The sequence below is a fragment of the Neopelma chrysocephalum genome, unplaced genomic scaffold, assembly GCF_003984885.1.
Source record: "Neopelma chrysocephalum unplaced genomic scaffold, ASM398488v2 Primary Assembly neopelma1_147, whole genome shotgun sequence".
Taxonomy (NCBI): domain Eukaryota; kingdom Metazoa; phylum Chordata; class Aves; order Passeriformes; family Pipridae; genus Neopelma; species Neopelma chrysocephalum.
In genome coordinates this window covers 13,330,619-13,355,923 of record NW_020897809.1, presented here as the reverse complement: position 1 = coordinate 13,355,923, position 25,305 = coordinate 13,330,619, and the positions used below count along the sequence as shown (strand labels likewise).

Sequence of the window (25,305 nt, the reverse complement as noted above, 5' to 3'; positions counted from 1 at the left end):
GTGCAGGATCAGGCTCTTGCTGGCTGCGGATGCATGGCAAGGCACGTTATCCAGGCACAGCACAACAGAGTTTAGACTTAAGGACCTTGTTGGGAAATGTTTTTAAATGCTGGCCCAGCACACATTGAAAAGGTAGCTAATTCCCACTAAGAGCACCAGCACCTGAGACTGAACTCAAGAAAAATTTCCCCTCAGTCCACACTTCAAAATATTAGGTAGAAATTATTGAGGCCATTGGGCACAGAGGCATGTGCCATTATTTATGTGAGATACATGCTTTGGTGGAGACCTCACCTAGCTCAGCAGTGTCTATCCCTCACATGTGGGAAAGGTGGGTTTTTATCATTGTACTCTCAGGTGCCAAATGAACCCCAGTGTCTACTTGAGCTCTGTGGGTCCTGTCTGATACTTAGCATCCCTTGACTGGTCAAAATCTCAGATATTTTGCAGCTGGCTGTGATTTGGGACAGGAGGCAGGGGAACTGGCTGACTCCTCCAGTGCTGTGGGATGAGACAAAGGAGCATCAAGAGAGATGTTCTTCATCTTCAGAGCCTGGTCAAGGTGCTGTTATGGACGAATGTGCTGCCTTAACATTGTGAAAATTTGAGGAGCAGCAGATAAGCAGAGATCCTGCCCTGTTGCACTCAGACTGGAAGCAAAACTCAGCCATCATCACCACAGCAAGAAAACTGCAGCAGACACCTCCAAAGAGCAAGTGGTGGGTGATCACCTCTGCTCTCTAATTTCTCCAAAGGGACAAGAATGAAACCTCGGGCTGCAGACACCGTAGGCAACAAAGACAATCCTTGCCAGAGCTTGTTCTAGCTCTCCAGACTCTCATGGTGCTCTTCAACAAACACTAGCCAGCTCTGCTCTAGATCAGCCTCCCTGCAGACCATGGGGGACAGAAATGTTGTTCTCCAACTCCTCCATGAAGCTGAGCTGTGAGAGGTGACATCTCTCACCCACCTCCCGCCTGTGACTGCCTTGTCCTCCTGCCTTTCAGCATGTCCATGGGGCAGGAGAGGAAGCCTGCTGTGTCTCCAAACTAAAGCAGCCATCTGGGAGGGAAAAGACAGCACACTGTTCACAGCCTGAGCCTCTTCTGCACATCCAGCTGTGTTCCCGCGTGGCTGCCCAACTCCAACCAGGCAAACCTCAAAAAGCCCAGAATGCCAAGGTACCAGAGAGGCCACCACATTATTGCTTCAGCATTTACACCCATTGTGGATTAGACCTGTAGGACAATCCTGATTGTCCTGATACCAATGACAAAACATCTGCCACACTGAGCAAAAAAAGTTCAGAGCCCAGTGCAGAAATCCTGCACAGAGAGGTATCCCCATGCTGGGATCTCTCTCCTGCCAAACACAAGAATCTCTGTTCCCAACAGCTCTGAGAGGTATTTGAAGTCCTGAGCACCTGCAGAACCAGGGTCAGGATGTGCCTTCATGTTGCAATTGGAGGATATAAAATCAATTGCAACATTCTGTTTTAAGGATTTAATTTTCATGTCTTTGCTCCCTTCTTTAATCTCTACACAGCATGTATTCTGCCTGCCTCTAGATATTTTAATTCAGTCACAGTAAGTCAGTTGCACAGAATGGGCACTAGAGAGCAACAGCAATTCAATTAATTTCACACTCACTGCGGGGAGCTGGGATTTTAAATGCTGCACATTGCAGGTGATCTGTAACATTTCGTTATTCATATACTTGGCAAAGCTCTTTGTTTCTTTCTTATCAAACTTGGAGGTCATGAGAGCCAAAGGTCAGAAAGCTCCTGGTCATTTCATTTTAGAAATAAATATGGTACCTGTTAATGCAAGTAAAGTTACAATCAAGCTCACACTGACACAACCAGATTGAAAATAGAATCAAATGGGAATTAAATGTGAGTTACTGGCAATCATAAGCTTTTCTCTTTCTTGGGACAAAGTCACTAGTCAGAATGAAACAAATACAGCTAATGCCTTATTTGTGTCAAGCTCATCACATTGCTCTGGAAGTGAGAAATTAGGGTTTAATTTCCCACAGAGTTTGCAGTGGGGGAAAATAATGAGAAGTTGTGGCTGAATTAGAAACTTCTCCAAGGCTTTCTTGATTCTGGTGAACATTGGGAGCAAGCTGTCTTTCTCAAGAGCTGGCTCAGCAGGGTACAGATACACTCTTCCTGTTTGTCATATTTGGAATTAGAGATCCGAAACAACCGACATCAAGCAAAACTGCCATTGAAGCCTATCGACCTACGTTGAGAGCTCGTGATTCCTCTGATCAGAAAGCTGCAGGATTTTAGTTAAAAAGAAAAAAAACCTATCCTTTATGATAGAGCTGTCCCATCGTACACTGCGAATAAGAAATAACCTCAGTGCAACCATGTGTTCACATAGTTGCAAGCAAACCGGGGCCACCATCCAGCTTTTTGCGTGCGGGAAATAGAACCTTCCAGAAACTATTTAATGTGCTCTGCGCAAGAGCTCCCAAACTCCCCTTCCAAACTGACTTTACCTCCAAGGTGTCTGCCACTGGTCCCACTCGCATGCTTATCTTTTTGCCATCTGAAGAATAATCAAATGCTTCCTGGCTGTTCACTCCGAGATACGGCGCTTCCGCACACGCGAGAATTTTGCCATCGTCTGGCAATTCCTCAGCGATAGCAAGGATACTGTAACCTTTAAGCTTGCCAATTAATAAAATCTTCCTGGCTCTGATCATATGAACGAGCATCCTAAAAATTTGGCCTGTGGAAAGACAAGAAAGAAAAATTAAAAATAAAGCCATAGGAAAGAGGGTACCCTGTTCACAATGAAAATTAGATGTGCCTTTTAAGTGATCATTAAAAATGAAAAAAACCCCTAATCTTAAAACACTTTCAAGTAAGGGTTTAACAACAGAATCTGACAAAATTTCATCTAAAATGCAGCTAAAAGACAACAGAATAAAGGGACTGGTTTTAAATGTAGAACCTTTATCATTAATGCTGCTATTGTTCAAGTGCTTGTTAAATAGTGCTTGAAATATTGCATATTTTAACATTCCCCCCATATGAAAATGGCTTTGAGATGGCTCCATATTCTTTCTGGAATCCAGTTAAAAAAAAAAAAAATCACTACATTACCTTGCATTTGCTCTTAGAGTCATTATCCCCAGACAGCACCATCATTTAAGAAATTTATCATCAGTGGTGTCCTTCGAACAATGTATTAGTGTAATACATTATAAGAGTACTTCACTGGGATGATATATTACTCCAAAGATGGGAACATCTGGGAAGAATGAATCTGGGAAGAGATTCAGTGTAATAGGCTTTATATGGGGATACAAGCCTGGGTATTGCTACTTGTAAAGGTACAAGTGTTTGGTCACGGGCCACCTCCACCACAAAAAGCACATAAACCCCTAACAGACACCTCCAAATCCAACCAAAATGATTTTTCCCATCCTTTCCCTTCCAACAAGACTAATGATGTTTTTGCTGCTCACTAAGAGATGGGGCTGGCACTGTGAATTAAAGCACTCACAAGCGTGTGCGTGGACTTGTGTGTGTGAGTACAAGGGCACAGGAGGAATGGGACAGGGAAAACTCATGCCAAAGGAAGATCAAAGCCTACAGGAGGCTCATATCTTTATTTTTTAGCAATTTCCCATGTTTTCTGAGCATTTCCATGGCATTCAACCTCTCCTCACTTCAGACAAAGTAAAGAATTATAGCTTCAATGTCAGTGATAAACTTTACACCAATCTGGTGCAATTTTATCCTCTCAGTTGACCAACTTGCCATTCAGTGAGCCAGAGGTACGTGCTTCCTGCAGCTTAACTCTGCTTCCAGCTCCTTCAGCATCCCCTGGGACGTGGTCAGGTGAAGTTTTTCTGGAAAAAGAAATAAATTTCAACATTACGGTAACAACTGAAATCTGAGAGTCCTGCATAAAAAGCAGGAACTAAAAGGGAATGCCTGGAAAAGCTCTAGCTGTGCACGGCCATGAAAAATTAGCCCAGAAGCATTACAAATATCCTAAATTCCAGTCCTAAGAGGACCTGGCTTGGCAATAAGCCCATCTCAATGCTGGCAGCCACCCCAGCCACAGGGACTTGGGAAGAAGGGGCTATGGGACCAAAGGAAAGCATTCCCCACTGTTCAATCCCAGATTCTTCCCATTTCCAGCCAGTCCTAGACAGGTCTCTATCTGTCTGCTGGTTTGGAGTAAATTACCCTAGTTACCCTGGCCAGGTTTTGTTCAGTTCTACAATGATTTTTTTTTTCAGCCAAAAAAAAGAAGTTTCATTACAGAATAGGGGAAAAGACGTAAAATCTAAATTGTTTTGCAAGATGGAAAAAACATGGTTTTCCACACAAACTACTGAGAAAACAGGGTGTCTCCAGATGCTATTTTACAGAAGCCAGGCCTCTGACAATGTATCTGGATGAAGTGAGATGCTACCTATTACACAGGGAAGGCAACAGATGACTGGAAGAAGTCCATAGCCTCCAGACAGGTTTGATTACCCTATCTAAAGAAAGTAACCATCAGAAATGGATGGTGATTATTCTGCAGGCCAGAATTTAGAGACATTTCAGCTTTTTTTTTTTCCCTCCAGCTTCCCCCTCCCTACTCCTCAGTAAAATGAGAAAGAATTCATAACCCGTGTCAGCCACACTCAGATAATCCAAGACTTAAAGAGTAGAACATTTCATATAACCTCTTTTCTGCCCCTCACAAATGCTTTAACAACTTTAATAAGATAATGTATAGCTATTATCCTACAGCAAGTGTAAGTCAAACAACTATCAGCTATTATTTCAGCAACAGAACGAACACTCAGCTTTCCCATAATCCACAGCCTGGAACAGTTTACACATTGTCAATTTTAGACAGAACTGGCTTTTTCCACATATCAAAATGTGCACTGATAGATGGGAATTGTTTAGCAGACCCCACATGGCTAGGTAATATACTGTAGCTCAAAAAAGAATAATGAGGGTATCAGTTGGACTTCTGAATTAATGATACCTTAAATTAGTTTAATTAATTAGTTTAGTTACTAGAGTAATTTAGTTAGCAGATTAATTAATGTTTGTTGAGTGCTTGGAGATAAAAGCTGCATATAAAGGCTGTTATTAGAGGGCGGATCCAGAGGTGCAGGTTTTCCTTATTCTTTATTTATCCCAGCACCAATTTGACTGAGGGGCTCAGTCTTTCAGCTTCCTGTGTGCTGGTGTTCCCCAGGATATGGTCAAACAAAGACATTGCCATAGTTAACAGTCAGCTGGGAGAATATCTCCCAAAATTTAGAGTTAGGAGTTCTTGTTCTCACCTCCTCTCCTCTAGGCCATATGTGCACACAGACACACACATCCATGCACACTTTGCTCTATATTTGGGTGCAGTTAGAACTCTCATTCTTCTTCCTCCCATGTTTATGGCATGTTCTGAACAGAAAATCTGAGAACAGATTCACACACTCCCAAATAAAAGCACAGGGTTACAAAGGAGAGTCGGTACCTCTTAGAAGTTGCCATTGCATCCAGGTAAGGGTCTAGTCCAAGAGCAACATCAAGAGCTTTTTGTAAGTAATTCCTGAGCTGCTCAGGTACACGGGAGTCATTGAGGGCTATTTCTTTGGCTTTGAGAAGGTTCTCAGCAATGTGTCCAGCAGGGGTTTCTGAAATGGAAAATAACAGGAAGAATAATGATTTTGGGACTGCTCAAATCAGCGGAAGAGGAATTTAGAGTACAAAAAAACAAGTACACTTTTTTTAAAATAGAAAATACAGGTTTTTTAATTATTATGAAAACAATCATGGAAACCTTTTCAAATGGAAAAAATAGTGTACTTCTAACAGATTTTTGTCACACGCATTCTCCCTTTTTGGGGGATCAGCACAGCTGATCAAGGATAAGAACCTTTTAAAAACGTGAATTTTGCTTTTGAAGCTCTGAGACAAACATCAAACACTAAACAAAACCCACTCCTCTAGGTAGCTTTGTCCTTGGATAAAATAGAGCTCTTCCCAAACTGCTCTTCCCAAACTAGGCAGATCCTCTAAGCCAGGAGATGCAGGCACTGGATATAGCTTTGTGAAAAGGAGGATCTCCACTACCTGTGTGTCAATGGGATGCACAAGTGTCCCTGATATGTGCCTGTGCCATGGAGGCTGCTGTGCACAGAGTCTGTAGAGCAACCCATGATGCTCATGCTAAAATAAAATTACACCTGTCCTAGTGCAGCCAAAATGACAAACACTCAAACACTGCTCTAGGGGAAGGGACTTGGAACTAGAGGATCTTTAAGGTCCCTTCCAACCTAAACCATTTCATGATAAAAACTATTGTGCCAGATCCATGATGGCACAAAATCAAAGGTAGTCTTCAACTAATGATTTTAAGCAGGTTCACGTAGCAATCATGCAGGAACACAACCTCCTAACCCTGCTCCTGCCTTCAGCCTGCCACAACAGTTTGGGTGGTGATGCACCATCCTGAACTCACTGTTTCTTGAGGAACAAACCTCACTATGCTTGAATCCACCAGCCCCATATGGCAGAACTGCCAGTACCTTTTCATGAGCCAGACCCTGCCAAAAGCTGATTATTCAGGTAAAAAGAAACAGGTACAACACTACAATATATCAGTGTTTCAAAGGCTGCAGAAACATCTCCAGGATGTAGATCACCCTGCCCTGGGGCCAAAGCAATGCTGCCTATGGCACTAAACTTGCCCTGAGACCCCAGAAAACCCTTATGGCAGCAGTGCCACCATGGACCACAGGGAGACATGGCCCCAGAGAGAGAGAGACACAGTTCATAGAAACTCCCCCACTCCTCAAGTGTAAGAGCACGTGTTGGGTTATGAAAGCATCTGCAAGACCAGATGTCAGAGACACAGGGCAATAGGCTGTGAGTGTAACTGGGGTGGAGCAGATTGCCCTTGGCAGGATTTCATTCCCTACGACAGAAAAACTGCAGAGAACTGAGTGGAGTGAGTGAAATGAGGACATGCTTTACATCTGCAGCCTTCCAGTACCTGAAGAGAGCCTTCAAGGAAGATGAAGAGAGACTGTTTACAAGGCATGCAGTGACAGAACAAGGGGCAATGACTTTAAACTGGCAGAGGGTAGGTTAAGACTAGACATTAGGAAGAAATTCTACACAGAGAGAGGTGAGGCCCTGGCACAGGTTGCCCAGAGAAGCTGTGGCTGGCCCATCTCTGGAAGTGTTCAAGGCCAGGTTGGACAGGGCTTGGAGAAACTTGGGATAGTGGAAGGTATCCCTGCCCATAGCAGGGGGTAGGATCTAGATGAACTTTAAGATCCTTTTCAAACCAACCCTTTCTATTATTCTATGATGCAATGATTTACATCTCATCCCAATATCTTGCCATCAAATGGCAAAGGGGCAGTTTATGTCTCATTCAGCAGTTCTATAATTAATTGCAAGTGCAAGAATAACCACTCCCTTCCCAAGCCATGTTAGTTGCTGCCCTCAGTCCAGCTACATGTTGAGTGAAGAGGACACACACTCCATTCACAACCACATGAGGGAGTATCCACAGGCTCCTGCTGCACCACTGGAGAATGCTGGAGGTCAGGATCTGCTTATCCTCCCTGACAAGCACTCTGAGGTTTTTGTTAATTTAGGGGGGAAAAAACACGTTTATAATCCCTGTCGGATTTTAGTAATCTTAATGTTATCCTGCTGAATGAGTAACAGAGAAGGGTTGTCTGACACACAACTGCAAACAAGACTTACCTCCCGCTGTTTCGTAACCTGTGTTATAACACCAACCGCGAGTGCCAAGAGGTGCTGCTGGGGATGGCAGGGCATGCCAAGAGCAGCTCTCCATCCAAGATTACACAACCTTTTCAGGGAATGCTGCATTTTTTGCAGCCTGGTGATGCCTTGGGCCAACAGCAGAGGTCAGAATTGCCTTCATTTATGCAAGCACCAGACAAGTCAGAGCAGAGCTCAGGGCTGGCTGCCCAGCCCAAGGCTCTGAGCACTAACGTGAGCTAAACTTTATGTAACTACTTTTTCTTTTTTTTTTAATGTTACTCCAGGAAAAGTGATTCGTTTTAGTGCATAGTTTGCACAACCCCAGCAAAACTGTTGGACTGTAATAAGTACTAAACTAGACTGTATGTGTGGGACATCAGTGTCTCCCCTGAGCAGGCAGGCACTGCCATGGAGGGACCTGCTGCTTCAGAAGTGAAATTAAACCCTGCAGCTTGTTCTTAGATGGCACTTTTTGGGTGGGGAAAAGAGGAAGACCCTTTACAATTTGCAAGTGGCTGCCCAGGAAGAGGCAAGGAGACAAGCACACAAGAAGAGAGTCTGGATTTGGCAAAACCAAAGCAAAGGTGCCACATTCAAAGATGTAGGGCCAGATCCTTGGTTCCCATTTTTGGGCTATCCTCATTTCACCTTCCAGCCTCTAGATCTGTTTTGCAGCCCCAGCGATGACTTCCAGAAGATCTCCCCTTCCTAGCCAGGGCAGAGCACTGAACCTGATCCACCTGAGCACTTTGCTGCCAAGGCAGCTCGGTGCTCCAGTGCCAGGCACTTTGGCAGGAGCTGGTCGGTGCTAAACACTTGGAAATCCAGTCTGATAAAATCATCCGGAACAGTTCCAGCCATCATATTCACCAAGGCACCTCAGGCATTGACAACAGCTTATCACAATACTCACCACTTTTAGTGTGTAAATACACCTCAGCTGTGGCATTTTATCAGGAGATCCTCATTATGGAAACCACCATGCACTGCCTGAGCTGTTTCCTGACCCCACCAGAACACTGCATGCAGAACTGCAGCCTCTTAGGAGACCCTGTGCTACTGCTTGACCCAAACAAATTAACACCAGCTGTGAGATACACCCACTGTATGCATGGAGCTGTAGCAGAAGGGAGTGTGGTTGTTGCACATCTGGGGCTGCTCAGTGGCTCCAAACCCACCACCCACAAGCCCAGGAAAGGCAAGGCACAGGGGCACAGGCATGTCATGGCCCATGTGGGGGGGACAAGGGTGGGGTGGCAGGGTGGGCCAAACCCAAGTCATGGCCATTGAACACTGCAGGATGTCATAAGCAGAGCTCAGCCTCAGCATCCCTAGTGCCAGAGCCCACAGCAAAGTCAGCAGTGATGGCTTGGGGACAGGTAGTGGCTAAGGGGTGGAGTGGGAAGCACAAGGAGGAAGAGGGAGAGGAGTGGGGAAGCTGCTGCCCTGTGGCAGGAACCAGCAAGCTAAACTCTGACTGAACTTCAGGGGAAAGCGAGGAAAATATACACCAGCTGATACATTTTCTACAGATCCTACTGGTAGAAAAAAGAAGTAGAAAAGCTGAATCACTCCAGTACTCCATTAAGGAGAAAAATTATTTATAAAACAAGCATCCCAACCCATCAGAAATTAGTCATAGCAAAAATTCTCTTGCCACTGTGTTCACCTTCCCACCCCATCTCCTTCTCCTGGGAGCATCCTCCTCCCTCTACTCCACGTTCCTGCAGATCCATCTCCCCTGCTCAGCCTCTCTCCTCTCCCCAACAAACCTGCCCTCTGCTCCTCTCTGCCAAGCCACAGACCCTGCAGGTCACATCTTTATGGGGAAAGTGGAGACCCAGGACGGGGGCACCAAGCGGTGTCCCCTCCTGCCACACCATCTCTCCTGGAGTTCCCCACCCCACACAGGAAGTTTACCTGCAGGATTATGCATGTTCCTTCTTGTCCCCCGGCCTCAGAGGGTGCTGCGGTGGGTTTGCTGCCTCCGCAGAGCCGCAGGTCGGTGCTCAGGGGTCCGTCGAGGGGACGGACTTGCCCGCGATCACCCGGGCAGAGCCCCAGCGCTGGGGAGAGGCTGCGCGGGGAGGATGGCCCCGGGCGGGGGCTGCACCCGCCCCAGCTGCACCCGCCTGTCCCACCCAGACCACAGGCAGCAGGTGAGATCCAACAGCACCTGACATGAAAAAGAACAAGAAAAGAGCCGACTTTTAACGCCTTTGGTTTACATAAGTTCACATCCTGACCTTGGGAAGCTGCTGGCTCTCCAGGAGATAATCGGCGGTTTCATAACTTTCTCGTTGCATGCCACAGACATGTCTCCCAGCTGAACAACCAGGTATGAAGCCAAAAAAGTCCCAGGATTCTGAACCCCAGATTATCTACACGGTCACTGCTGCCCCGTGCAGCCAGAGCAACCCCTGCTCTGGGGTCCAGGTCTCTGCATGGGCTGGGGCAGGTTGTGTCACTGGGGTACCAGTTGACCTGCACCCCCAGAAAGGGTGTCAGGGTTGCACGGGCCAAGGGAGGTGTTAGGAGGAATCAGTGAAGGCATCCAGAGTATCCAAAAGCCTTCACTGGCCTGCAGCAGATTTGGGGCAGAAAAGGCTGGTGAGGAACTAAAGCAAAGTCATGAAATAGCATCTGATGGAGCCGAGGTCGATCGTCTCCTTTTCACACAGATGAAGCACAAACTGAAGCTAATGGAGAATTATGGACTCCCCCATAACATGAACAGCATCTTTCACCTCTGAGATGTGTCACCCTGAGCTCATTTAGTCAAGGACCAACCCAATGTACCTGCAAAGATTGTGGAGAGAGCCCAGGGCTGGCACAAGGGAGGTGACAGGTCTTCACACAAGGCTCTTGGCAGCCCCTCTGCAGGATGGATGGTACAGGAACACGGCAGTCATTGGTGCTGGCAAGCAGATGGACTTTGGAAAATTAATTTGTCAACTTCTCAAATGAAACAGAAGACATTTCAGTGCCCCCAGAATAGAGCACAGAAGTATAAGTGGAAAATAAGTAAATGCACAGGATGAAAGAGTAGAAGAAAAGCAAATAAAATAAGTCCCAATGCTGAATGGATTTCTATTAATTAAAACAAATAAACAAGATGAAGAGTATGGACCTCCTGGTATACCTGAGATTATTCTATTTTATGATTTAGTAAACAACAAGCTGCATTAGAATTGCAGTTCCTGCAGAAAGCAATCCAAATTGTGTTTAGATTGGGAGTGAAATGTCAGAGGAGTATTTTGTAAACAGGCTAAGAGCTTTAGTATGCCATCTAATCCACATCCACTAGTTTTGAAGGTGACTTTGGGCAAGTTGTTTTGCTTCTATGAGTCTATTTTCCTCTTCTGTAAAATGGGGATAAGAGTGTCCTCTTGGCAAAGCTCTTTGTCATGTGGAGATGAACCCAGAAGTGAGACCTAGAGTCAGGAGTTAGACTCTTCCTGAAGCAGGGCTATGTGGCTTTGGAGATTATTCTTCTAGCTCATTCCCAAGAGTGATTTTGAGACAGATGAAGGTTCCTAAGTGAGTTTGGCTGCAATCAAGCCTTTTAAGAAATGAAGCGGTCTTGTCCAATGGGTTCTTAAAGACCCATTTTTTTCCAACCTCTGCTTTTACATCTGGTTTTGGTTTTCTTGATCTTTGTTTCTCAACAAGGACAGCTTTCAGAAACATTGCCAAGAAGGTGACAAAGACAGGTTTTTGCCTTTGAGCACTGCTGGTGAAATCAAAGGAAGATCTTCCCGTGCTCAGCACACAGAACTGTACACCAAGGGTACAGTTGGTGTGGCAAGCTGAGCCCGGGGCCCTCCAAAAGCCCCAGCTGGAAGATTACATGGAAAAGTGAATTGTGCATCCCTTGGACATATGGGGATCAAAACTCAGCTCATGCCCCAGGCAGCCCTTCAGGAGATAAATTCTCTATGATCATTTTTTTAAACTCACCATAAAGGCTAAAATATGTATATATAATTTTGTTCCTCAATTCAAGAGAATCCCAGGAATGTGAGCTCAGAAGAGGTTTAACTAGCTCATATCAATCCCCAGATACCCCAGCTGGTATCTGCTCCTGTCTCACCCCATAAGAGCAGCTTAGAGCTGCAGCCAGATCAGAGGCTCTGCTCAGCAAAGGACGTTCCTGAATGATGTGGAGAATCGCACAAACTGCCTTTCATAACCTTAAATTTGCTGTAGGGCATCATGTTGGAAGCTAATATATGCACTCCTATTATACATCTTAAGCATTATAAAACCAACTGATTACACAACCCCATCCTGGTACACTCACGTGTCTTCAAACGTTCCTGCCACCCCTCACATGCATCCCAGATTAGATAATCTCAGTTTTGTAATTAGTCTCTCCCGTGGAGACAAGACCTCCCCTTCCAATGCCTGGTCACCTGGAGCCTTTAAAAAGAACCTCAGAGGCACTCAGTGATGGGAGAACCCTGAACAGGGAGATTTTACCCTCTGGAGGCATGCCGGTGTCGGAGGAGGCCTGTGCTCCAGCAGCCCCAGCCAGCATGGCCCAGGAGCCCCGGCAGACAGACTTCCAGCTGGTGCGAGTCAAGAGCACGTGGTGCCGCATCAAGAAAGGAGAAACCTTTTCCAATGGTGAGGACGAGATCACTCTCTCTGAGGCAAAAATGTAAGTATAGGAGCCCGTGCTGTTCGCTGGCGACTGCGCTGGATGGCTCTGGCTGGCCAAACTTGGTGGTCTTCCCGGTGGGAAAAACCATCTTGCGCACCGTTACGGCTTAAACCCACTGTTCCAGAATTACAGAATAGTTCAGGTTGGAAAGGACTTTTAAAGGTCATTGAGTTTAACCCTGCTACCATGGGTAGGGACACCTTCCACCAGGCCAGGTTGCTCAGAGCCCTATCCAACCCTCCCTATGTGTACGACCCTGTGAATGTGGCCCTGAGAACATCTGCAACAGGGACAGGTAGTTGCTGTTCTCCTTGGCACAGCTTGGCCATGCTGCAGAGGGAATTTTTTCAACACCCTTCATTTTTGTAGTTGGGAAGTTTCTTCAAACTTCTGAAAAGCTTATGCAGGGACTTTTGCGTGCTGCACTTGGGCTTTTTATTGCCACCTGTGCACCTGCTATCTGTGTGTGCAAAAGCTGATGTGCAGGCATGGGAGATAGACGAGTTTATAGAGGTGGTTGAAGATAAATTAAATGGGTAGCTGGAAAAAATAAACAGCCCCTAACAGGAGCAAAACCCTTAACACATCTCTCAAACGCAGAAGTCACCTAATGCTGCTTCAGACAGAGCAGAGACAAATTTCCCCCAGGGATACATACAGCTCTTTGCTGGTATTACATCTCTCCAGTTAATTATCCTTTAATTACAGAATACTCCTTTTCATGAGCACATGGACCCCCATTTGTGATGCAGATATTTCTTAATACATCCCTGCTTTGCATATCAGAAGTTTTCTAGCATTTGTCATGCTCAGATTTTAATGGCACGAGTCTAACCCCTTTCTCAGTGAGGTCAGAGGAACCTTTACCAGCGCTGGCAGTGGGCAGCGACCGTGCACGACCATCACTCAGGCAAAGCTGCAGCAGATGGAGCAGGACTTTAGCAGACCCAAAAGCAGTCTGCTGGAGCTCAGACAACAGCAGGATGAACCTAGGGCCTAAGAACACCCAGAAAAATTCTCAGCTGACATATACTCCAGCAAGGGAGTGTTCAGCCTCAAATTCACTATGATTTTCACCCAGCAGAGGGGGTTGCAAGGGGTACTGGTTGTGCCATCCAGCACCCAAAGCTGACTCCACCAACTAACATTCCAAACCATCCTGCCTCTTAGAAGGGTCACACACCAGAGATGGATGAGCGTGCAGTTAAGGTACAGCTATAAGGTAGCTGCATTAAAATGTGCATGATGATGCTTTTTGTAATGCTGCATTTTAAAAGCCCAGAAGAGATTTTCTGGAAGGTGTAAATCCTCACTGGTTTTCTTTAACAGCTATAAAGATTAAGGATAGACTTAGAGACAATTAGTAAAGAAAGCAGAGAGGCATCTATTTAGAAATATAAGTGAATGTTCAGGCATGTGAAAAGAAATTGGACATGTAGGGAAATCTGATTATCTGAGCCAGCTGCTCACTCAAAAAACAAAACAAAAGCTCACAGAAACTTTCATTTTTACCCAACTGCAGCTTAAGAAATGGTCTTGTATAAAATACATTTTGCTGTTTCCTTCTCCCTTTTTTTTTCCATCCTTTCCTGATTCCCAGCTTGTTTTTCCCCTGCCTCCCCATCCCACAGAAGGAATAATTGGGTTGTAGGGCTCTGTTCTTCACTGGTTTAGATAGATACTGCATGCTGCCTTTTATTTATCTTGAAAACTCCAGTTTGGAAAAGTTTCACAACCCTCAAATAATTTTCTTTCCCTCTCTGGGAGCACTTCCTATTTCTGTCATACCTGTTTTGAGGTAGAGATCCACTGGTTCAACAGGAGCATTTTAGAAACACAGTTTTGTAGGGAGATGTGTGGCTGTGTGTCGACAGATAGGAAGGAATCAACTCCTGTCACCCAGATATACCATCAGAGGATGCTTCCTCCATAAAAACTTCGGAAAATTTTGGCCACCTCTTCCCTTTCCCATTCCCTTTTTGGAAGCTAAAATGATTGAGCTGGGTTTTTTTTATGGGGTTTTCAACTTCCAGCATGGAAAACATGCTCCAGCCCTTCTTGCTCTGCACCTTTCCAATGCCCTGTAGGAATTCAGCCATTTGACTGTTCACTAAGACATGGAAGAGCTTCTCCAGCACTAAAGCTGCTGAGCCCTGACACCCAGGAGGGTGTCCCACCCTCAGAGCCCCACACTTTAGCAGTGCATGGGCAGGAGACTCCACATTCCTCACCTCCCAGTTACATCCTTAAACTAGTTCAGACATGCAAAGGACAAAATATAATGATTTCAAACCTTGTTTTCTGCTCCTTACCAGAGGTGAGTGCGTCTCTGAATGCGGGATTTCCTGGACAATTGAAGCTCCCATCTATTTTTGCTACAAGGTGGTAGAAACATACAATATTCTGGATCCCTCTAACACTACTCTGCTCTGGGGTCACATCACCGACCCCCAGCAACTAGAGCTTGCCACCACCAGCAAGAGGAAACCGAGGCGCTTTATTGTCATAGACGAAGTCGTTGACAAACTTTACGGCTCCAAAGTCAGAGAATACTTCAAAGAGAACAACGTTCAGCACAGAATCCTCGCCCTGCCCACCACCGAAGAAACAAAATCCATGGACCTGGTCTTGAACATCCTGCAAGAAGTCCAAGACTTCAGCATCGACAGGCGAACCGAGCCCATCATTGCCATTGGAGGGGGCGTCTGCCTGGACATCGTGGGACTCGCCGCGTCGCTCTACCGGAGACGCACCCCCTACATTCGGGTCCCAACAACCCTCCTCTCGTACGTTGACGCCAGCGTGGGGGCGAAGACCGGGGTGAATTTCCTGCAGTGTAAGAACAAGCTCGGGGGCTACACCCCCCCGGTAGCCAGTTTCCTGGATAGATCCTTCATCCAGAGCATCCCCCGGCGGCACATCTCCAACGGCCTCGGGGAAATCTTAAAGGTAGGAGCTCTTGCAACTGCAGCTTTCGAAACTGAAATCATGGAAAGGTTTGGGGTGGAAGGGGCCTTTAAAGGTCATCAAGTCCAATACCCTTGCAATGAGCAGGGGCACTTTCCACTAGATCAGGTTGCTCAAAGCCCCATTCAGCACATCCTTGAATATTTCTGGGGATGGGGCATCTACCATTTCCCTGGGAAACCTGTTCCAGTGTTTCACCACCTTCATTATGAAAAAATTCTCCCTTATATCTAGTCTGAACCTACCCTCCTTTAGTTTAAACCATCACCCCTTGTTCTATCACAACAGGCCCTACTAAAAAGTCTGTTCCTATCTTTCTTATAAGCCCCTTTTAAGTATTGAAATGCTGGTAAAACGTCCAGCAGCATTCATGGTGTTGTGTAAACAACGTTAGAGAAACCAAGGTGGGCCATCAAGGCTGCACAGGGACTTTTAACTCTCATTGAGTTTATACATTCATATTTTTTTTACTGCTGCTAAACTTGTTGGAACATCCCTCACACATAATGTCTAGGGCTAATCCTGCAGAGTGCACTCCAAAACTCACGACCAGGTGTAGACACAGGAATATCTTCCTGTCGAGTCTGATCCATAGCACTCTATAATGAACTCTTGGCAGAGAATCTGAGGCTCATTATACTGGAGATTAATAATCTGCAAAATCATTTGCACCTACCTCGCCGGGTATGTCAAGTGTGGTCAATCAATCTCCTGTGAGGCAAATTCTACTCCTAAAATTACCTGGAAAGTGCACAGTAAATGGCTTTATGCCTGGAGAGCTTTGGAAACTTTTGATAAAGCAGAGTTCAAGCTATTAAAGTGTATTAGAGATGAGTTCATCATCAGCATTGTTCAGTGCTTGCACAGTGGGAAGTCCCGAGGATATCTGAAGGTTTCTGGCAGGCACTGGGAAACCTGCAGGTCACCGTTCCCCACTGCAGGAGGGGCTAATGCCCAAGTCAGGGGTGGGGGGGGGAAATATGTACTTCTAACAAGTAAATCACTTCTAAACCCTCATATGCTCTATATTGCAGTGCTTTCCCACCTTCCCTTGCCTGAAAAGCAACCCCAAGGATTAGATGTGAGTTGTCCTGGGGGTGGCCACCATCTAGTCTCGAGTTTCCTTCCAGGTACACAAATAACCAAAGCTTGTTCCAAACCATCTGCTGGGATGTGGGAGCACGTAGCAAACTCCCAGCACGGGCAGAACTGCCCAGTAACAAGGGAACTTGCACACCAGTACTCCCATAATCTCTGGCATTTTGCCAGAGTCCCACTGGGCATTTCCACACTGACTCTTGCACCTGCCTTCACTCGCCACAGCTGACAACATGTGCAACACCACCAGGTCACATTCCCTAGAGGCCTGGTGGACACACACCAAACACAGCCAAGCTAACCAGGAACTGTGTCTGCAGAAACATTTTTTCGGGTTGCAGAGGCAGAACTTCATGTACCACGTGTGCAGGTGTTTCTTTGCTAGTGTATAACATGATATTACAATCCAATCTACTGAAACACTCAAGTTTCCAAAAGCACATCAGACAATTGTCCTTAATTACCTCTTCTGTTCTTTGTCCTAGATGGCCCTTATGAAACACAAAGGGCTGTTTGACCTGCTCAAGAACCATGGAAAATACCTTCTGGACACCAAGTTCCAGTCCTGCAGTGGCTGTGCTGACCACGGGGACGCTGCACTGCAGACCACCAGGATTGCCATTGAAACCATGCTGGAGGAGCTGGCTCCCAACCTCTGGGAGGATGACCTGGACCGACTGGTTGATTTTGGTCATGTTATAAGCCCAGAGCTGGAAATGGTGAGTGAGAGACTTTACATTACAACATCCATTTTAAATAAAAAAATTTAAAATTTCAATTGGCAGCATGAAAACTCTGCGAAAAGGAGCTGAGCTAAACTCCAGATTTGCACATTACTCCAGATCAGCCAACGCAGCAGCCTGGTCCTGTTGGACAGAGAGACCCTTTCTCCTCCCTTATTTCCCCCACACCTCCACCCATGTTTCCTATTCAGACCTCAGGCCAGTTGTTACTTCTTACTGGGAATTTACTGGAGCAGAGAGATAACCAGATTTCAGTGAAGCCACAAGAAATCACCAACATGAGCTGTAACAGCACAAAGGCATAGAGACCATAGCCCATATTACTGGGGAGAAATTGCCACAGAGGAATGAGGGGGATGACTTATTCAGAGACAAGATTCAGAGCTCTTCCCTCCATCCTGTGGTGCTCTATCAGTAATTTAGGTGGAAGGAGAATTAAATCCTGGATCTCTATGGGAGATTTTAGATGTAATTAATCACATGTAAAACTGATCACCCTCTCAACCCGTAAACCACAAGATGCCAACATCCAGCAAGCGCAGCGAGTCAAGCGTCAACTTTCAGGTGCAATTTTAGAAAAAAACCCTACTTACTTCCTCTTTGTCAGCCCAAACCTTTTTTTTTCTGCCACCCACCTTTGCTGTGTTCCAGAGGGTTTTGCCGTCGCTGATGCACGGGGAGGCTGTGAACGTCGACATGGCGTTCATGACGTACGTGGCCCACGCGCGGGGGCTCATTGCCGCAGAGGAGAGGGAGCAGATCCTCCAGTGCATGAGGGGCCTGGAGCTGCCGGTCTGGCACAGTGGCTGCAGCTGGGCCCTCATCAAGACAGCCCTGAGGGAGCGCCTGAAGCACAGCGGGGGACAGCCCCGGATGCCTCTGCCCACCGGCCTCGGCGTAGCAGGTACGGCGGTGAGGGACACCAGGGAGCCGCCAGAGTGGGAGTTTGGGGGACATCCCACCACAGGGACATGCTGGAAAACGTGCCTTGTGGTTTGCAGCTGTGCATTTCTGGGTTTTCTGGTGCTTTTCTTCATGTCTTGATAAACCAATTGAGAGACGGGATCTGTCTCATGTGTAACCACCAGAACTCCATTAAGGACTGAGGCTTAATTAACTGCACTATAATTAACCAATTCACCTTGCAAAGGTGTTTGCAAACCAACAGGTAAACACAGTGCTCTGGCAGACAAAGCAAGATCAAAAAGGAAAAAAATTCCTTTGCTGTACTTGAAAAGATTAGTTAAATAGTCCTTGGCAAAAGGAATTTAGTGTATTACTGTGCCTAGAACTAATAGTTGAAAACTAAATAGTATCTGTTCAGTATCTGGGATGAAATATTATTACTTATAAGATTTAAAGATAAAAACCAACCAATCCCTAATACAGAAGCAACGCAAGGGACCAGATTGTGAACTCTGGCATCAATATCCATCCAGACTACTTCCATGAAGCTCAGTCTCTACACACCCACAAGACAACAAACTCTCACAAACTGTTTGGAGGAGTGACTGTCTCCCTCAGTCAGTGTGTGCAGGCAGGAAAAGCTCCTCTGGGTGTTCTGTTAACTACAACTCTTATTTTCCAGAGATATTCAATGACACCAGTGAAGAGACCCTGGAGAAAGCATACAAGCTGTGGGTCAGGGACTGCAGGACGATGCTGGAGGAAGAGCCGGCTGCTCTCTGATTGCCGTGAGCCCAAGCTGATGTCCTGTCCCACACCTGTTTGCCACTGTAAATTAGTGAGCAGAACTGAATTTTAAACAACACAAACAGAGAAGCACCTGTGAAACTGTGTACACCCCCAGAGCATGGAACAAGAAGAATCTTGGCATCTAACCCCATTTACCTTTTTCAATTGCTTTGTTTGAAAGGGAATCTATCGATGCTCAAGAAGTGATCACTCACAAGTGAAACCACCAAGTGCCTGTAGTGTAGTTCGTAGCAAGATGTCTCCTCTTGGGGAATGTGAGCAGGATTATTCATTCATTTGGTTAATCCAAGCTGGGGGCTGCCAAAGCCCTTCCCAGTGGTATCCCACCATTGCTTGTGCTTGGACCCCTGATGGGGGTAGGTGTAGCTGACTCACAGCCATGGTGTGGGTATAGCTGGCTCACAGACCATGGCATGGCACCATGCAAAATCTTCATGCTCTGCAAAATTATCCCCTTCATAGAAAATATAGATCATATTATCTCCTTTGCTGGTTTTGGCATTATTCTTTTATTCTTGGTGTTCTTCCTGTTTTCTCAGCTCACTCAAACCAGCAAAAAAACAAACTCATTTGCCAGCCTTTGCATGACACACTCTGATTACAGGCACCATCACTAGCCACAGATCAGTGAATACTGCTGCTGTGAATCACAATGGGAGCTGTATCTTGACAGCATGGCAGTTCTATGTCTTGGGACTCTCAGATACTGAGGACATGCTGGCAAGGCCCTTCTTGCTGCCCAAATGTATGCAGTGGTCTCACTGTGTAACCCCTGTAAGCCCCTGGACTGACAAATAGGGCACAATTTGCAGTAGTGGTGCCTATGAAAAAAGTCGGGCTCCTGGCTGTGTTGCAGAACCACCAAGTGTCCCAACATCTGCCACAGTTCTCATTGTACCTATCTGTCTGAGGCTCCTTCCCCATCACAGCCCTTTCTGGTTAGATTAAGGCCAGCTGGGGAAAAACAAGAGAAATTAGAGAAGTCCAGGCAAGTTTATCATCTTCAAGCAGCCTCAGTGTCACGTCTCAAGATCCTGGCAGACTCAGAGCAGACTATATATTGGATGCTGATGGTGAAAAATATAAAGGCAATGCCATCCTTCTCCCTGGAGGTCCAATCAAAGGAATTGCAACGAACAAACAGCCTTTGAATTATTTACAGCATTATTTGTTTTTTTCCCCGCTGGTGTTTTTTTCCCCACACCAGTTTGTGCTGATGTGCTGACTTCTGTTTTGCTAAAGTAATAAAAGCTACTAAAATTTAAAAACTTTTGGAATAATGATTGCAGTGTGTACCTGGGTACATTTGCACATGCTTGAGAGACAGAAAGAGACTGGAGAAGTGAGGCATAGAGCTGGCATAATAAATCCCCTTTTGCACTTGAGCCTGCAGAGGATGTGCCTAAAAATACACCAAAAGCCCTCCTCAGCCCTTTTCCAGATCAGTGCATCTCTCCAGGTTCAGGACAGGGTTTCACACAGATGGTACCATCTTACCAAGGAGCACGCAGCTTTTGGAGCACATCCTTAGAGCCACAACTTCCCAGAGAAATAATCCCATAATTCCCCAAGTTAAATAAGCCTGGAGCTGAGGATATCAGTGAACTTGTGTCCTTTTTCCAGACCATCAAACAAAGGTTCATTCAGCCGGTTCCTGCAGCCACCGAGTCGGGAGAGCATCGCTGCCACTCGCAGGGATCCTCTGGCACTGCCAGCCTTGGCTGGAACAGACAGGGACAGTGCAACAGGAGTCAGGGAGGACCCATGTACATAAATATCTGAAGGGAGGGTGTCAAGAGGATGGACCAGGCTCTGCTGGGTGGTGCAAAGCAATAGGACAAGAGGTAACGGGCAGAAACTGAGGCACAGGAAGTTCCACCTGAACACGAGGAAGAACTTCTTCCCTGTGCAGTGACTGAGCACTGGAACAGAGACCAGAGAGGGTGTGCAGTTTCCTCACTGGGGATATTCCAGAACCATCTGGATGCAGTACTGTGCCATGTGCTCTAGGATGACCCTGCCTGAGCAGGGAGGTTGGACCAGATGACCTGCTGTGGTATCTTCCAACCTGAAACATTCTGTGATTCTGTGACCCAAAATTTTTAGGAGCCTGAGAGAGCCCCAAGGAGAGCAGCCTGAGAGGCAAGGTGCTGAGAACCTACAGGAGAGGATGAGATGTTGTGCCTACAGTGATCACCTGGGCACCCTTGCAAGTACTTTACCTCCTCTCAAGCATCTGGGTGGGCCATTTTTCACATCAGATAACCTAGAAATGAATGAAGCACAGGATTATTGTCTGCCCAACAGCCAATGTCCTTCAGTGCAGCAGTCCTACTCCCATCTACCTCCATGGAGGAGGTACAAGACAAACATCCAACTTCAGTTTCCTATTTTAAATGTCCAGGGAGAGACTCCCAGGAGCCCGAAGGCATTTAGCTCTCCAGTTCCATAGGAAGCCAAGGTGCAGCTTAGCAGGGTCCAGGTGAACTGAACTAGGAAGAGTCACAAAACCACACGCACATATTAAAAGCCCAGCATCCAGGACTGATGTGCTACCACCTGCCAGCCATTGGCTTTGCCTCCGTCTCCAGAAGCCGGCGTGTGTCTGTAACAACACATCCAAGGAGCTGGAGCGCAATTAAGACTGAAAAGTGAACACATGATTATTATTATTTTTTGCCCTCCCTTCTGCTGTGGGTGACAGAACACAATCAGCCCCTGACGTGCTTGGTTGCTTGGTAGCAGACAGCCACATTTTTAATTATATACTAAAATATGCTAAAGAACATAAAACGGCTGCGTGACTAATACGTGTGTATCAAGAAAGGCACATGACAGCAGCAAAATTGCCTCAGTGTCTGATAAAAAGTGCCTCTGTCAGGCTTGTCATCAGAAGATCAAGGGAAAGGGGTGGAAAGTATTATTAATAAAACAGTGACTATTAAAAATACCCCTCATTGTTTGAGGTGAATTTTTTTTTAATGTCTAGCATGAATTTAATTCTTTTCCATTTATTCAGCTTTGATTTAGTTCCCGCTTTTCCAAACAGAATTATTATATTAGATCTAAAAAATCTCTGCTTATTCTTTTATGATGCATGACTCTAAAAAGAAAAGTGGAAAGCTTGTAGGATCCAGCTGGGTCCTCAGCAGTGCAAGTTCTTCATGGATTTGTTTGAACAAAATTACTTTAGTGGTCAGAGAACAAGAAATTATTTTATTATTTACATGTTCTGAAGTAATTTCTTTTGCAACAACCTGCTGTATAAACTGCTTTTCAGCAGGGAAAAAAGAAGACAAAGATTAATTAAGGTCCCTTCCAATCCAAACCAGTCCACAATTCTGTGGTTCTAGGGCTGAGAAAGGAATATCTACACAGTTATTACTCATGCCCAGTGAACAGTAGCATTCAATGTACCCGGTGTAAAATGAGAATCAGACCAGTGGTTTTGAAGACAATAAAAGATTTTGACTAAATGTATTTAAAGTGACTAAAGAAACTGATCATAACAGTGACAACTCAACACATGCTCAACTCCTCTGTGCCTGCCCGTCTGGAGCCCGTCACTGGCAGGGATCCACCAGCCCGTGAATTACACGCTGCATTCAGAGACAACGATTTGCAAATGACACAATTAAATCACAACTCGCCTTAGAGCAAGGTGGGTTTGCCGGCCTGTGCCAGGATGGAGCTGCTGGGGTGGAGCAAAGGCAGCACCACAGGGAGATGCCGCTGAAATCCTCACGGTGGCACATCTGTGCCCACCGAGAGAAGCTTGTCCTCATTCCAGGCAGCTGGAAAAGACACAGCCCCACAAGAGTGTGCTGTTCCCCACTCTTTTAATTAACTCTTGCTGCTATCACAGGCGGAGAGGAGGAAAGCCAGCGGGAGCAGGGAGCTCTGGAGAGGCACTGTTGAACAGCACGAGAGCAGGCAAAGTGTTTGAGCAAGACCAGAGTCCCCAGAGCCATGTGCCCCATCCACCAAACCCTACTTTGAGACAGTACTGACAGTATGTAACCGTGTACATCACCCCCACGGTGATTTTTATAAATACATTAAAAAACAATCAATATTTAGATGCTTTGCATGCCCTGGCCCTTCCTACTGAATGCAGCAGCCTCTCCTTGCCTCACACAGCTCTTGGACAGCACTAATGCACAGGTCTGTCACAGGAACCCTTTATGATACCAGGGCACAACAGGGCTTCAGCCTCAGGAAGCGCAGCTCCAGAAAGTGCTGTGGTGGGATAAATCAGCAGGACCACGAGGTGCTGGGAGCTGCTCTCTCTTCAGGGAATCCATCTGTGCTCAGCATAGATGGAGTTCAGAGAAGCCTTCTCGCTCCTTTGCAATCTAGGTGAAAAAGTTGTAAACAGGATGAAACTGCAGCTTCAGGCCTCGGCAGAGATGTGAGCCTTGACACATGACACACAGCTCTTAAGGGAGTCCTCCCAAAAGCTGAGCTAAAAATGCAGCAGTTTCTAGGAAGTGTGTACTTCAGGTCACAGGCAAAGACAAGGGTGATGGTCAGTGCACACACATTTAATCTGTAAGGCAGCATCCTGTTTAGACTCATCGATTTTAACAAGTCAGGGACACTTTTTCAAGCCGTTACCCTGCAATTTTAAACAAGAGCATTTCAAAGGAGCTGGTGCAACAGGGTACAGCATCATTCAATGCTGGGACCACCCTTAGATGAGAGAGCAAAAGGAGCAGCACTGCTGAGGCCACTGAGACAGGGCAATCATCACCTCCCTCCTGGCACTGGGAGCTGCCAGGCTCCCAGGTCTCCTCAGAAGGAAAGCATGAGGAGGTGACCCAGTGGCAGCATCCTGCTGTGCCACCACACAACAGCCGAGCCCTGCCCCACCCCACAGCCCAGCCACGGGGCTTGCCAACAAACCAGACCCCACCAGGCGTAGGTGGACATACTTTTAATATCCACTTTCTTACCCTGCACAGAATTTTTCAGGTTTGTCCAAAGGAGCTAAAAGGCTTCTAAGCAGAGCTGCCACCACCCCTTTGCTGACACACTGAGCTGTTGCCTACAGCCACTACTCCCATGACAGGTATTCTTCCTGTTCCTCCTGGGTTCTGCAACCCAGCCAAAACCTCGAGGTGCTCCCACCCAAAGCAAGAAATTCACTCCAAATTGACCACCAAAAGAAAGCCAAAATACATCCAAGAACTCAAACTTAAATTAGAAATTATATCCCAGGCTGCTGATATATATTTCCTACTGCAGTATTAAAATGACACATTCTAATAGTATGTTGAATTTCTAAAGAAATTACATTATAAAACCTACTGGAAATACTCACAAGCTTCTACTCAAGTATCTTCTACAAAGAGGGAGCCAGCCTTTTCAGCTGTAGTCCTAGCAGAGTCAGGCATTTTTTGTTGGGTTGGTTTTTAAATTGAGCCAGTAATTTTTAATTTCAATTGAATTAGGTATTTTCTACTCCTAATAGGTATCAGACTTTCAAGACACAGGCCAGATTCAAACTTCTGTTTGCATTCAGAGCTGAAACTCATGAGATAACACTCATGAACCTCCACTGCTGCTGCAGCAAGGACCACAGAGACACAGGGACTCAATGCTGTGAGCACAGGAAGCGACAGCCTGTCAAAGAACAAGACCAGAAGGGATGAAAGCAACAGAGACAGGGAGAAATAATGACAATAGCAAGACACAGTAAGACTCCAGCTGGTTCCTCATCAGCATGAGGTGCAGCTCCCAGTACAACCCAGGAGCAGCTGTTTGCATGGTGGGTGAGTGCAGGTCTGGGAGGAGGAACCTGGGCATGAGCACAGGGAGGATGGGGATCCCATGCACAGGTCAGCTGGAGAAGGTGGTGAGGGGCTCCTGCATAGGACTGCTGGGGGTGAGTGACCTTGCAGGAGCGACAGCAGGGCAAAGGGGCCTCACTGAGCCCACGCCTGGCACAGGGTGCTGGTGGGCAGCAAAGGGCAGTGCTGCCAGGGGGGGTTTTGGCAGATGCCCACGGGAGCAGGGAGGGAGCCAGGCAAATGGCAGGAGCCCACGAGTGGGGAGAGGCAATGACATTTTACCACACTTACTTGTTTTACTCCTTACGCTGCACCAGGTCTCTCCACCTTGGTGTTTGCAAAGCCCGAGTGGGGTCTGATCTGTAGCTCCATCCTCCCGTGCTACCACCATACAAACACAACTGGACAGTTCTGGTGCAACCAGGGATGCCAACCAACACCAGGTCAGGGACATGGATACATCCATCAGACACAGGAGCACTGCAGGGACTTCAAATACACAGGAGAACAAGATCCACCCACATGGAAAACGAGTGACTTACACAGACA

At 46.4% G+C, this 25,305-nt stretch overlaps 2 protein-coding genes across 2 annotated transcripts in view; one reads left to right on the top strand and one right to left on the bottom strand.

Moving 5' to 3' along the window:
• The window catches only part of LOC113976048, a 35,918-nt gene extending 23,649 nt beyond the window's left edge, over positions 1-12,269 (bottom strand). The window contains exons 1-4 of the mRNA XM_027700804.1: positions 12,257-12,269; positions 5,505-5,664; positions 3,779-3,870; positions 2,509-2,741 (exon numbers count right to left, since the gene is read on the bottom strand). Of these exons, the coding sequence (XP_027556605.1) occupies positions 2,509-2,741; positions 3,779-3,870; positions 5,505-5,664; positions 12,257-12,269 (498 nt within the window). The remainder of the gene's footprint in view (positions 1-2,508; positions 2,742-3,778; positions 3,871-5,504; positions 5,665-12,256) is intronic.
• A 2,433-nt stretch (positions 12,270-14,702) lies between these two features.
• Positions 14,703-19,448, top strand: LOC113976041 (2-epi-5-epi-valiolone synthase-like). The gene is made up of 4 exons (XM_027700796.1): positions 14,703-15,389; positions 16,991-17,224; positions 17,900-18,152; positions 18,837-19,448. Exons 1-4 carry the CDS (start codon positions 14,703-14,705, stop codon positions 18,935-18,937), a joined length of 1,275 nt encoding a protein of 424 aa, XP_027556597.1. The 3' UTR covers positions 18,938-19,448.
• Positions 19,449-25,305: the final 5,857 nt, after the last annotated feature.

Coding starts and splice junctions, on each gene's coding strand:
- LOC113976041 (XM_027700796.1), top strand. CDS start 14,703: ATGCAAAGGACAAAATATAATGATTTCAAACCTTGTTTTCTGCTCCTT. Junction 15,390..16,990: donor GCCTCGGGGAAATCTTAAAG/GTAGGAGCTCTT, acceptor TCTTTGTCCTAG/ATGGCCCTTATGAAACACAA. Junction 17,225..17,899: donor TAAGCCCAGAGCTGGAAATG/GTGAGTGAGAGA, acceptor GCTGTGTTCCAG/AGGGTTTTGCCGTCGCTGAT.